Source organism: Euprymna scolopes, chromosome 45, assembly GCF_053919585.1.
Source record: "Euprymna scolopes isolate OS-2025 chromosome 45, ASM5391958v1, whole genome shotgun sequence".
Taxonomy (NCBI): Eukaryota; Metazoa; Mollusca; class Cephalopoda; order Sepiida; family Sepiolidae; genus Euprymna; species Euprymna scolopes.
Genome location: NC_136526.1, coordinates 1940024 through 1954502, shown reverse-complemented (window position 1 = coordinate 1954502; position 14479 = coordinate 1940024). Strand labels below are relative to the sequence as shown.

The 14479-nt window shown below is 29.1% G+C and overlaps 1 protein-coding gene across 2 annotated transcripts in view; it reads left to right on the top strand.

The window, feature by feature from the left end:
• The window catches only part of LOC145269124 (uncharacterized), an 85586-nt gene extending 71249 nt beyond the window's left edge, over positions 1-14337 (top strand). For both annotated transcript variants that reach the window (XM_080124723.1, XM_080124722.1), the window contains one exon: positions 1147-14337. In XM_080124723.1, the coding sequence (XP_079980849.1) occupies positions 1147-1238 (92 nt within the window). In that variant the 3' untranslated portion in view covers positions 1239-14337. The remainder of the gene's footprint in view (positions 1-1146) is intronic.
• The last annotated feature ends 142 nt before the right edge of the window (positions 14338-14479 follow it).

Sequence of the window (14479 nt, the reverse complement as noted above, 5' to 3'; positions counted from 1 at the left end):
TTTTTTGTTTTATTTTTTATTATAAATGTTTTTTTTATTCACTTTTGATATTTTTTTTTGTTTTATTTTTTTGTTTTATTTTTTTTGTTTTATTTTTTTTGTTTTATTTTTTTTGTTTTGTTTTATTTTTTTTGTTTTATTTTATTTTTTTTTTTATTTTTTTGTGTTTTATTTTTTGTTTTATTTTTTTTATTATAAATGTTTTTTTTTATTCACTTTTGATATTTTTTTTTGTTTTATTTTTTTTTGTTTTATTTTTTTTTGTTTTATTTTTTTTTGTTTTATTTTTTTTTGTTTTATTTTTTTTTGTTTTATTTTTTTTTGTTTTATTTTTTTTTGTTTTGTTTTTTTTTTTTTTGTTTTTTTTTTTTTTGTTTTATTTTTTTTTTTTTTTTTTTTTTTGTTTTATTTTTTTTTTTTTTAATTATAAATGTTTTTTTTTATTTTTTTATTTTTATTTTTTTTGTTTTATTTTTTTATTTTAATTATAAATGTTTTTTTTATTCACTTTTGATATTTGTTTTTTTTTATTTTTTTGTTTTATTTTTTGTTTTATTTTTTTTGTTTTATTTTTTGTTTTATTTTTTGTTTTATTTTTTTTTTGTTTTATTTTTTTTTGTTTTATTTTTTTTATTATAAATGTTTTTTTTATTCACTTTTGAAATTTTTTTTTTTATTTTTTTGTTTTATTTTTTTTTGTTTTATTTTTTTTTGTTTTATTTTTTTTGTTGTTTTATTTGTTTATTTTTTTAATTATAAATGTTTTTATTTTTTTTGTTTTATTTTTTTATTTTAATTATAAATGTTTTTTTATTCACTTTTGATATTTGTTTTATTTTTTTTGTTTTATTTTTTTTGTTTTATTTTTTTTGTTTTATTTTTTTTTGTTTTATTTTTTTTTTGTTTTATTTTTTTTTGTTCTATTTTTTTTGTTTTATTTTTATTTTATTATAAATGTTTTTTATTCACTTTTGATATTTGTTTTTTGTTTTGTTTTTTTGTTTTATTTTTGTTTTTTTTAATTATAAATGTTTTTTTATTCACTTTTGATATTTGTTTTTTGTTTTATTTTTTTTTTGTTTTATTTTTTTTAATTATAAATGTTTTTTTTTATTCACTTTTGATATTTGTTTTTTGTTTTTTTAGATGTACAGATTGGAGACTACAATAAAATGGTTGTGGACAGCTCTGAAGAACTCTGTTCAAAGTTTAAAAACATTAAACTGAATGAAAAATAATGACTCTCAATCGATAATATTTAATGGTGTACATATGTAGTATCCACACCAGTGGCGGCTCGTGCCTGGAGCTGTGGAACTGCAACACCCCCAATCATTTCTACTCAATATTATCGATACACGGTAAAAATAATACGTTTATTTTTTCCTTTCTATGTGATAATATATCATATTAATAATATATATATATATATATATATATATATGAACAAATGATTAATAAAATGCTAAAAGACATCTTGAAAAAGAGTTAAAAACATATTTAATTTTAAAAAAGGAAGCACAAGATAAGTGGATAGTCCTTAATCCGCGGAGTTTCGAAGAAATACTCTCCTTCTCATCAGAGGGCAGGAATTAGCAAAATGCAGGATCGGATTTTGCATATAAAAGTATTTAATGAAGCTACAAGTAAGTCAAAGATCTTACTTGGTTAAAAAAAAGGGTAAGGTAAGGGGAACAGGAGGCAAAAGAAAAATGATAAAAAGATTTCACAGTGAAAGGTAAAAATCCAAAAATGGTAAAATCCAAAATGGTCGAATTTAAAATTTTAATCCACTGGGTAAATGGTCCAAAATCATCCAAAAGGCAGAGTTCCTTGGAAAAAAGCACAAATGGAATGAATTCCAAGTCATTAAAAGAAAAGTACTAGAGATAATATTTGAAACATGTCTGTCAAGGCTGGATGAATCAAAAAAAAATTAAGGCTTAAAAAGAAAAAAAAAAAAAAAAACGGTGACAATTTAAATTTGAAAAGCAAGGTCAAACTGACCCAGACAAAAAGCGCGAAAGTTAGCGTTAATAATTAGGTCAGCTTAGATATGCACGTGAAAGTCTCAGAATTAATTTAAGAAAACTGATCAGAAGAATAAATAAAAGGCCAAATTTAAGAAATGGGGCGTCTGTTATAAATATACATACATATATACATATACATACACATATATACATACACATACACATATATATAAAAATAAAATAAAAATAAATAAATAAATAGAAAATTATATATATAAACAGTCACACATGTACACATGTATATACATACAAACACGCATATAAATATATATACACATATATGAATATATATACAATAACACACATATATACATATATATACAAACACACACGCATGCATAAACATGTACACATATCCAAAAACATATACAAGTTAAACAAAAAACATACATACTTACATACAAAATAAGAGGAGACTCCGGAATAAGGCAAATAAATATGTATGTAAATGCATACAGTTAAATATAAGTAAACAATAGAATAAAAATGAGTAGGTTGAAGTATATATTTAATGTATATATTATGATGTATATATTTAATTAATCGGTATACTTATACCACAAAACGGAGACAGCAGATGGAAAACCGGCCAAAGAAATAAAGAAAAACAAATAAAATTAAAAATATAAAAAGCTTAGAAGGTAAGATTATATTAAAAAAAAAAAAAAAAATTATGGGAAAAGATATATATTTGAGGGGTTAAATTAATAGCTATGTGATTTCAAATTTACCATGTTTAAACTTGGACATATGTTTGCAATAAGAGATCAGTTCGTTTTTAGAGTTTATTATATTACTACTTTGAGGGGAGGTTATAATAGTTATAGCTTCAGATGTACACAGGTGACAAGACTTAGATCCTGGAGTATAAGACTTAACTTTTTTTAGGATGGTCCATTTAATTGAAAAGTGGGTATTGGTAGAGTTAAGCTTTTTAACCAGTGTAGTTAGAGAAGTTCCCTGGTTATTTGAATTTTGATTATTGAAAGAAGTGTGGTTTGAAATTCTTTTCTTTATTAAAGTTGAAGTAGCACCTATATATGTATATGTTTTATTAATAGTTCGGGGTCGAGAATTAATATTAATTTGTTGTTACTGGGAAGAGAATTTAAATTTTGTTAATTTTGATGAACAGAGGGTAGGACAGTAATTGTATCAGGATTGGTTTGGAGGGGATAATTAGTGTTATCAGTGTTAGGATGGCTGCTATGAAAAATATTATTATTATTATAGCTGGTTGTATGATTGAAAATCGAGGGGCTAGTTGAATCGTTTGTTGGATTAATAATTATATCAGAGGGAGGGTCGGAGGAAGGATAATTTGGTGGCAAGATGTTATTGTCTATTATGGGTGAATTGCATGGGAGCTCTGTAATTGTGCATGAATATATTACATCTTTATGGATGCAATCATTATTGAGTGGGCAAAGATGTTTGTTAATACAGTTGCAGTTTCTTTTTGGTTGGATTGGGAAAGGGATTTTTTGGGCTGATTTAATTTTTTTGTTATTAGATGCTAAGATTCTTTGTGCTAAATTAAGCATAGTAGAATAAGAAATTCTTATTGAGTTTTTATTAAAAATTGAACTATATCTGTTTGGGTATTTGAAAGAGTTTTCTACAATATTGAAGAATTCTTTAGATATATTAGTTTTAACATTTATGCTAAATGGAGGATTAAACCAAATATTTTTCTTTCTCCTAGTGCGACAAGGTGGGTTAGAAGTATTACGATTAGCATGTTGGTTCGGATTATATTTGTTGAGTGGACCATTGCTATTGATAGCAGCAGATCTTGTTATTTGAACTGGTTTCTTGCGAGTCATATTGCGTGTGATTACAGATTTAAGACAGCATAGAGGTGGAGTATAATGGTTATATTGAATCTTTTCATTGTATCCTGAATTTCCTAAGGCATTATTGAAGAAAGTAGCATTTTGATTAAAGGTTTTTTTATCGGCTGAAAGCGTAGAAATTCTTCTAGAGACGGATGGTACTATAGATTTTATAATTGAATTGGGGTGGTTGGAAGATTTATGGACGTATAAAAGCGTAAGGTTTGGTTTATGATAGGGGCTGTAAGTTTCAGTATTAAGATTAAGTGTAATGTCTAGAAAATCTGAAGTTTTTTTTTATTTGGTTCAATAATTATAGAAAGGCCAAAATTATTAAAAAAAAGTATGTAATTTTTTAATTGTATTATTATACTCTCTTGGTCTGGCTGTTGTTGTAAATAGAGCATCGTCTCTATAAAGGCCCCCTTGGATATGTTTAAAATGGTATTTCAATTCTTTCAGTAAGAGTCCCACTAAATCTGTAACCTCGGCAGAGTCGGAAGCACCCATTAGGATGTCAAAATTATTAGGGGTATCTTTTCTAGTCCAAAACTTATTGTTAAATTGTATAAGGGATTTTCTGGCTAGGAGAATTAATTTAATTTCCAAATGAGTTAAGTCAGAATTTCTTTTAGCAAAGATTAGGGCCTTATTTAAGAGGATCGGTGAAATTGATTGATAATAATTGTTGATGTCAAAGGCTATGAAGTTAAGGAGGTGTTTATTTTTAAGGGAAACAAACCAATTAATTACAGAATTCGAATTTTGCCAAAGGGGGAAGCTAACTTTTTCTTTAATAGAGGGGATAATTATTTTTGCTCACCGCGCCCAAGTCAGAGCTAGATGGGCAGATCAATCTGATGGAGGGGTTATCATAAAAATTAGGTTTATGGTCTTTGAGGGTGAATCTAGGGGTACCCGGAGAAAGTATTTCAGTGGAGTTATGAATGTTCATAGAAGTCAGTAAAGATTTAGCTTCAGAATTAATAGAATCCAAAAGGTTGCGGGGGACTATTTTATAAGATTTATTAAGCTCTTTATATATAAGTCTTTTATATGTAGGATAGTCAAGTTTATAGTAATTTTTAGTCTTGTCTGCAGGGACAAATATATGATTATTCTTTTTGACTTTCTTGGCAAAATTATTTATTTTTCTGGTAACCGGGTTGTAGCAGTGCTTTTGTTTCCTAAATCTAATTTTTTTGACTAAGTTTAACATGGAATTTTCGAACTCCTCAAGGTAAGGATTATATTTAGGGTGGGCAATGGTTTTTAGTCCGTAATTTATAATATATTTTAAGTTTACCATTTTGATTACCTTAGTAAACTTATTGTAACTTTTATATATATATATATATATATAATCCTGAAGCTTAATGTCGATAACTGTCCCCCATATTCATATAAGTATAAAAGTAAAACTTTGCTTGGAGCTGCCAAATTCAGTTACACATTCTTAGCGAAGTTCGCTTATACGCATGCCCGCTTCAGACGGCGAATGAAAGCTAAGTTGGAACTGTCGTTTTAGCAGTTCCAAACGCTCGTGAAAACCGGTGTTTGCGTGTTTTCGCTTATATTATTTTAAAAGGCTTGTTTACAAATGTTTTGTTTTTATTATTATTAAAAAGTGTAAAGTGTTCTTGTAAATAAATATCCACCTTAAAAAAATTTTTCACACTTTTAAATGCGATTTAAGCAGACAAAAATATACAATTTGCGAAACTTTTTTTTTTTTTTAATTAAAAGTGTTCGGGCTTTTTACCCGTAAAGCTACCAACGTAAATGTTATTTTTTCACGTACGGCTTATTTTGTTAGTGTTTTTATGTAGTTTGAAATCTATTCATTTTGTGGTAGTTAAACTTTACAGAATAAAAAATATTTACATTTTTTTCTATAGAAAAGCGAAGAAAATTTTATTTTTTAAATATATTTTAGTTAAAAAATGTTTTTAAATGTTGCTCATAGTACAAACATGTAAACTTTTTTATTCTATATTTTATTTACAAAGTAAGTTTAGTTATAAACACATTTTTAAATTTTAAATAAAACTGTTATCAAATAAAACTATTTTTAAATGGTAAACTCCTAACTTTACCATCGTGTGCAAGCAAGTAAATTTCAAAGATTTTGTTTTTATGAAAAAATAAATTATTAAAAAATTGTAAATAAAATGTATTTAAAAAATGTTTTTTCGTTTGTTTGCCTGCGGAAAATCCCATAAAATTTAAAATCGGAAAAGGTCCATGAACAATATTTCTTTCAAAATTATAAAAAAGAAAATCTATTTTGGTGTGTAAAATTAAAAGTTAAAAACTATGCCCACCACAAATAAATAAAAAATTTATTTAATCTGTAAAGTTTAAAAGAAATATATTTGTATATTTTTTTTATTACTCTGTAAAGTGTACACAATTTAAAATAGTATTTTTTTATTAAAATGTTTTTGCGTATTATCCCTTTTTCGACGGCTTATAATGGCAAAGTTAGAAAATATTTGTATTAAAAAAAGACAATTTTAATGGCAAGCTTATTTTGTTATACGCCTAATTTTTAATTAACAACAAGCTTTTTATAAATAAAAACGTTTTTAAATAGTAAAACTATTTTCGTTGATAAAAATCTGTTATCTAAAAGTTATAAAAGTACGATTCAACTCAGTTAGAACTTCCGGTTCAGTTGAATCGCAAAAAGAGAATCACGTAAACATTGTATTCCTTCTACCCTAATTAATATTCTACTCATAGACTGCCTAGTACTTACCTTTCCCAACACAATTGATATAAAAGAATTTAACCATGGCCTCCTTGCATCCCCAAGAAATAACTTCTGTGACGGTAAGTGAACTTCAACAGATTGTTTTCACAGCTGCCTCTCCATGATAAAGTTGAAATTAAGAAAAGATGCCGTTCAACGCCTGATATTCAAATATCTCAGCCAGACATTAGCAACAACAAAGTGTAACTTTAATTCTGACTGGTACCAACGGAAAAGTTGACTTTGCGGCTGTGAACTAAAAAAGTCATTGTTCTGCTTTCCTTGTTTGTTGTTTGGGGGTGATGTAACGTGGACAAAAGATTGTTTCAGAACTATTAGCAAAATGAAAGATAGAACTGAAAAGCATGAGAAGTCAAAGAAGCACGTTGACAACGTTTCCCTATCAATTTTGGGGACCGTAAATATTAAAGAAAAACTTAGTGAGGCCTACAGACTTTCAATCAATCATTATAACATGAATGTTAAGAAGAACCGTGAAATTTTATCTAAAATAATAGATTGTATTTTCTTTTGTGGGAACTTTGAAACTCCCTTATGAGGACATGATGAAAAAGATGATTCAGTAAATCCAGGTGTATTTAGAGGATTAGTAAATTTTGCATCTAAATTAGATCCAGATATAAAGGATCACTTAGAAACCAGTAGTGTATTCAAAGGTGTTTCCAAGACCATTCAGAATGACATACTTGACTGTCTTTTACAAATATACCATGATGAAATAAGGGCAGAAATTAGCAAAGCTTCCTTTGTAGCTGTCATGACTGACGATACAACAGATGTGTCTGAACATACACAAATGATCATTGTTTTACGGTACGTCTTGGATGAAAAAATACTTGAACGCTTTTGGGGATTCTTTATTCCAGAAAACCAAACCGCTGATGGAATATCAAAATGTATTCTACAACAATTGGATATAATCCTTCAAGGGAATCGCCAAAAACTGATAGCGCAGACATTTGATGGTGCAAATGTCATGAAAGGCAAAAAAGCTGGTGTTCAGGCGAAAATAAAAGCAGTTTATAGTAATGCGCATTTCACTCACTGTTATGCGCATCAACTTAATTTAATAATGCAGCAAGCATTACACGAAATGCTAGAATATTTATCTCTAACATTTTGGCTATTCCGATTTTCTTTTCTAGATCACCACAGTGTCTGTCCATTCTCAAGAAGCATCTGGATGTAAGCATTCCACATCCATCCGCCACAAGGTGGAATTTTAACATACGGACCATAAATAGAGTTCATGAAAATGTTCAAGCATTAAAAAAATGTCTCGCTGAAATTCAGTCAACATCATATGTAGATGAAACCGTTACAGAAGCGACAGGAATTCTGAAATATTTGAACGATGAAAATTTCATATTTTGGTTAGAGCTATTTCATCAAATTATGTCTCATGTTGAAATTATTTATAATCAACTGCAATCTCGGGAAATTAGCATATATAAAGTCAATGAATACATAGCAAATTTCAAAACTGCTATTTTAGAGATAAGAAACTCCAAATACTGTGAAAATCCTTCACAAACACTCAAGGGCGAAGCTAAAGAATGTGTGACTATATATCTGTTGATATAACGGACAGATATTCTTCAACTAAACATTTAATACTTGCTAAATTGTTTAACAAGAAAAGCTTTGCTAGTTTTAAGAAAGAACTACCTACAGAAGAGATATCCTTGACAACTGAAGCATATCCCATGATTGACAAACAAAAGCTTGAAACTGAGTTAGAAATATTTTATAGTAGGTCAGATATCCATGAGTATTGCAAAGTAATTGATCTCCTGAAATTTATTTTGGAAAACAATTTAAACAATGTTCTTAGTGAAATCACAAAACTCATAAAAATCATCTAGACAATTCCCATGACTACATCAGAGGCAGAACGTTGTTTTTCAACTCTGAAAAGAATAAAAACTTATCTAAAGAACACCATGGGTTGCGAAAGACTAAAGGCACTTGCAGTGCTTTCAATTGAAAAAAAGTTCTTCAGCAGACATTCAGAAGTTAAGGAGAAAATTATCAATCTTTTCTCACAAATTAAAACAAGGAGAATGGAATTTACTTTCAAATAAATATAATAAGCTATTCCAAATATTTACATCTATTTAGAATTCCTTTAAGTTATTGTATTTTTATACGTGTGCATCCGTATTAATTATGTATATTTTTTATGTTTGTTTTATTTTTACACAATATTAACACAATACGCATTTTTTTTAAACAGCACCCCCACTAATCTTAGGCACGAGCCGCCACTGGTCCACACACACGAAAGTATCCCCACATACGCACACATATGAAGTATCCCCACATACGCACACATATGAAGTATCCCCACATACGCACACATATGAAGTATCCCCACATACGCACACATATGAAGTATCCCCACATACGCACACATATGAAGTATCCCCACATATGCACACATATGAAGTATCCCCACATACGCACACATATGAAGTATCCCCACATACGCACACATATGAAGTATCCCCACATACGCACACATATGAAGTATCCCCACATATGCACACATACGAAGTATCCACTGCTTGAAAAATAATGACTCTCGATAGATAATATTTAATGGTGTACACAAGAGATAAAAACATGCCACCGAAAATTCCTGTTCAAAGCATCGTCGTATTTAACTGAAATGTAAACTTTCTTTCAAAGTAGCAGCCACCTATGCAGAATATTTCCTTCTCTCTCTTCTATTCATCTGATAATGATAAAATCTATTCTTATGACTCACACAAAGAAGAGCTTCAGTGATGCACTGCTCTCATTGCCAATTTCGGGTTTCACATCATATCGACTCAGATAGCAACCCTAACGTAACTCCGGACGTGCTAGATTGCCTCTTTGAAAGCTATCAGCCGTGTGCGCCAACATTGTAAAAAATTTTGTTCTATCCAAATCTACGCCCTTTCTTTCCAACGACACGATTGCCATAGGAGAACATATTCTCTCCTATGATTGGATTAAGAAATATATAGATATTTCTTATAATATATAGATATGTTTATTGATATATTAATTAAAACAAAGACGTTTCTAGAATGTCGTTATTCATAAAAATAAATAATAATCGGCGTCTATAAATATAAAAAGGCGTAGAACGCCTTTTTGTTCCTTTTTTGAGTCTCTAGAAGGTTCCAGGAAATTCCTTTTAAAACTCATATAAAAGAAACGCTATTGGTGGGTAAAGTTCAGTTCGTGACATTTTGGGATGCAAGCAGAGGCAACCAACGTCCGAATTCCGGCTTCCACATAAGGCCGTAAAAACAAGTTCGTGACATATTTTGGGATGCAAATGGAGGCAACCAACGTCCGAATTCCGGCTTCCACAAAAGGCCGTAAAAACAAAAACCTCACTGAAGAACTGCTGTCTGGATTCTGGTAAAGTTTTTATTTATTCTTTGAGTTTGTTGACCGAAACACATATACATATAAAAATACACTAAACAAACCATTTCAAAAACAATACATTAAGAATTACGATCTTTATGATCTAAGGGAGACAATTTATTAGCTAGTTGTCGCCCTTCAAACATGGTAATCTTTTCTTTTGTTTTCCTTGTTAATTTATTTTTAAATAAATTTCTTTTTCGTTAAATCTTTTTCTTTTGTTTTAATTTTATTACATGTGGGTGCTGATAAATCCCTAGACCATTCAAGCTATGATCAGCACACATATGTAATAAATGGGGGCTCGTAAAAAAAAAAAACAAACAAAAAAAAATCCATTTATTAAGTTAGTCAACAATCTTCCGACAAAAGGAAAATTTATACCAAACTAAATAATAATAAAAAGATTCGTTCTTTCTTTCTTTACTGAGATAATGACATAATATTTATTATTAGCTGTGCGCTAAAAAAAAAAAAAAATATATCGATATATATACATTGGTCTAACGATAGTTAAAAAAAAAAGATAAATAAAACAAAATATATAAATTTTAAAAAAAAAAAAAGATTGATTTGCTTACGTAATTTCAGATAAATAACAAAGTAATTTGAAAATATTTCAAATATAAAAATAAAACAATCTGGCCAAAAAGACGCTAGCATTCATAAAAAAAAAAAATTAAAATGTCTACTGAATGACATTGTACTATTTTATAAGCAAATGCAAGGGAGATAACTATATTATCAAAATAAAAAAATAAAAATCTTTTCACCGTGTCAGACAAATGCACAAAAAAATAAAAATTAAAAATAAAATTAACAAACAATATAACATAGATATATGTTAAATTTATATCGGAGTGATTACGTAATTTCAAAAAAAAAATAAATAAATAAAATAGAATAAAAATAAAAAAAATAAAATAAAAACAGACAAAAATACTATCGGAAACTCAGACGCTTTCAAATTTTTTTTTTCCAACATAATCTAACGGAAATAATTACATTATTCAAAATAGTTGTTAACATAAGGAAACAGCGTTCCATATTCGGTTAACAAAAAAAAAAAAAAAAAAAAAAATTTAATTAAATATAAAATATTAAATTATAACATAAAATGCCTTTCTCGGTAGAAAATTTTTTAGGTTCCAAAACAATAAAAGAAGACTTCTTTAAGTTAAAAAAATCCGAACTATTAGATATCGCTGATTATTTCGAATTGGATATAAATCCGAATATGAATAAAGCTGAAATGGAAAATATAACCGAGGCAAAACTCATAGAAATAAATTTGTTAGACCCTCATAGTTCAAAAATACAGGACAGTACTCTACGGTTACAATTAGACGTTAAAAAATTAGAAATAGAAAGTACTGAAAGAATGGAGTTGCAAAGAATAGAATTAGAAAAAATGAAGCTGGAATTGCAATCCAGAAACATAAATTCCTCACCAATTAATTCATCCTTCGATGTAGGACGATATATAAAACTCGTACCACATTTTAATGAAGCAAGAGTAGAGAAATATTTCCCTCATTTTGAAAAAATAGCAACAACGTTAGGATGGCCGTATGAAATTTGACCAGCACTTTTACAATCGGGACTAACGGGACGAGCTGCCGATATATAATCTGCATTAGACAACGAGGATTCCTCAGATTATGAAACTATTAAAACTGTCATACTAAATGCGTACAAATTGATTCCGGAAGAGTACAGGTTAAAATTCGGGAATTTTAAAAAATTTGAAAATCAAACTTTCGTTGAATTCGCCAGACAAAAAACGGACTTATTTCATCGATGGCTTAGAGCAAAAAAGGTAAATGGCGACTTTGAGAAATTAATACAACTAATATTATTAGAGGAATTTAGCAGATGTGTCGACAAAGACACACAATTGTACCTAGACGAAAAAGATATTAAAAAACTTAAATGACGCTGCGATACTCGCAGATACTCATAAGGTAACTTTACGAAAACGTTACGAAAAAACAAACCTGTCCCATAAGCATTTAGATGGTTACTCTTATAATAAATCCTCAATAAGGTCTCAAACTCATAATTTTTCTCGCAATAATAACATTCATAACAGACAAAACCCTTTCTCAACTGATTCTATAGTTAAATGTACTTACTGTGGTAGACGCAATCACCTGATATCTGAATGCAGAATAAGAAAAAGAGATAACGAGTCCAATAGAAACTACAAACCCCACGCATTCGCAAACACAAGAAAAATCAATTCTTTCCCTCACTCATCTCTCCAGAGTTCAAATGAATTTAAAAATAATACAGATGCGATCATGCAAACTTATAAACCATTCTTATCCGATGGCTGCGTTTCCACAGGTGACATTAAAAACACTACTCCTATACAAATCCTAAGAGACACAGGGGCGTCCCAAACACTTTTACAAAAAGACATTTTACATCTATCCAATTCTACCTTCACGGGAGAATACGTCCTATTACAAGGTATCGACTTAAATTCTACAAAAATACCTCTACATAAAATATATTTACAATCTAGCTACATAAACGGTTTTGTTGTAGTTGGGGTTCTTCCCACCCTACCAGTAAAAGGTGTCTCCTTAATCTTAGGAAATGATCTAGCAAACGGTAAAGTTATAACAAATCCGATTATTACAGATAATATAGATTTAACAGACACAAATGAAGAAAATAAACAACTGCTAGAAAACCACAACACTTCATTACAAGACACTTTATTAAAATTAAACGAAACATTTATAGCGCACGACCTAGAAAAATTAAATAATAAAAATAAACATTTAGATATTAGCACTGTACGGAATGGAAACACCACAGGAGAAATACAAAATAACCTTATAAAGGAACAATTAGCACAAGAAAACTTACAAAATTCTCAGGCTAGAATGAAAACTAGATACGATAAAAACAGTAAACACCGTACTTTCCAAATAGGAGATAAAGTACTAGTATTCTTACCAATTCCATCTAATTGTTTACAGGCAAAATATTTTGGACCATATGTCATAAAAGAAAAAATTAATGATGTAAATTACATTATACACACCCCAGATAGGAGAAAGAAAAATAGGTTATGCCACATCAACATGTTAAAACCTTACTTAAGTAGAAATGCTACAGCAACAACACGGCTAGTTTTTACTTTGAAAACTATTTCAGATATTGACACAAGCAAAACACCTTCGGAAACTGAAAAAACTTTTTTTAAAGAAAAAGAAATAGGTCATTACAGTAAATTAAACAACTCCGAAATCCTACACAATCTAAACAACAAACTTATACATTTATCTTATGAAAACAGAAAAGATGTATGTGCTTTGGTCAATAGATTCAAGGATCTTTTTCCAGATGTTCCTAGGAAAACTACAGCAGCAATACATAATGTCGTCGTGGGCAATGCAAAGCCCATAAAACAACATTTCTACCGACTAAATCCCATCAAGCTCCAAAGTCTGAGAAAAGAAATTAAATATATGCTGGAAAACGACATTATAGAACCAAGCAACAGTGAGTGGAGTTCACCATGCATCCTCGTGCCTAAACCCGATGGAAGTTACAGATTTGTCACAGACTTTCGTAAAGTCAATGAAATCAGCAGGACTGATGCTTATCCAATTCCTAGAATTGCTGATTGTATAGATTCAATCGGAAAATCAAAATATGTCAGCAAGTTTGACTTGATGAAAGGTTATTGGCAAGTACCTTGAAGCCAAACATATTTCCGCATTCGTCACACCAGATGGTTTGTACCAATACAAGGTTATGCCGTTCGGAATGAAAAATGCACCAGCAACTTTTCAAAGAATGATGCATTCCATATTACAGGATCTTGACGGATGTGAGGTTTATATCGACGATGTGATCGTTCACAGCAATACATGGGAGGAACATTTAAAAATTTTAACCCAATTTTTCAGAAAATTACAAACTCACAACCTGTGTATCAATCTCAACAAAACTGATTTCTGCCAGGCAAAAGTCGAATTTGCCGTAAAAACAAAAACCTCACTGAAGAAAACTGGCTGTCTGGATTCTGGTAAAGTTTTTATTTATTCTTTGAGTTTGTTGACCGAAGCACATATACATATAAAAATACTCTAAACAAAACATCACTTCAAAACAATACATTAAGAATTACGATCTTTATGATCTAAGGGAGACAATTTATTAGCTAGTTGTCGCCCTTAAAACATGGTAATCTTTTCTTTTGTTTTCCTTGTTAATTTATTTTTAAATAAATTTCTTTTTCATTGAGTCTTTTTCTTTTGTTTTAATTTTATTGCATGTGGGTGCTGATAAATCCCTAGACCATACGAGCTATGATCGGCACACATATGTAATATATATGTATATGTGTATATATATATGTGATTCTATATGTCAGGTCATGTCATATG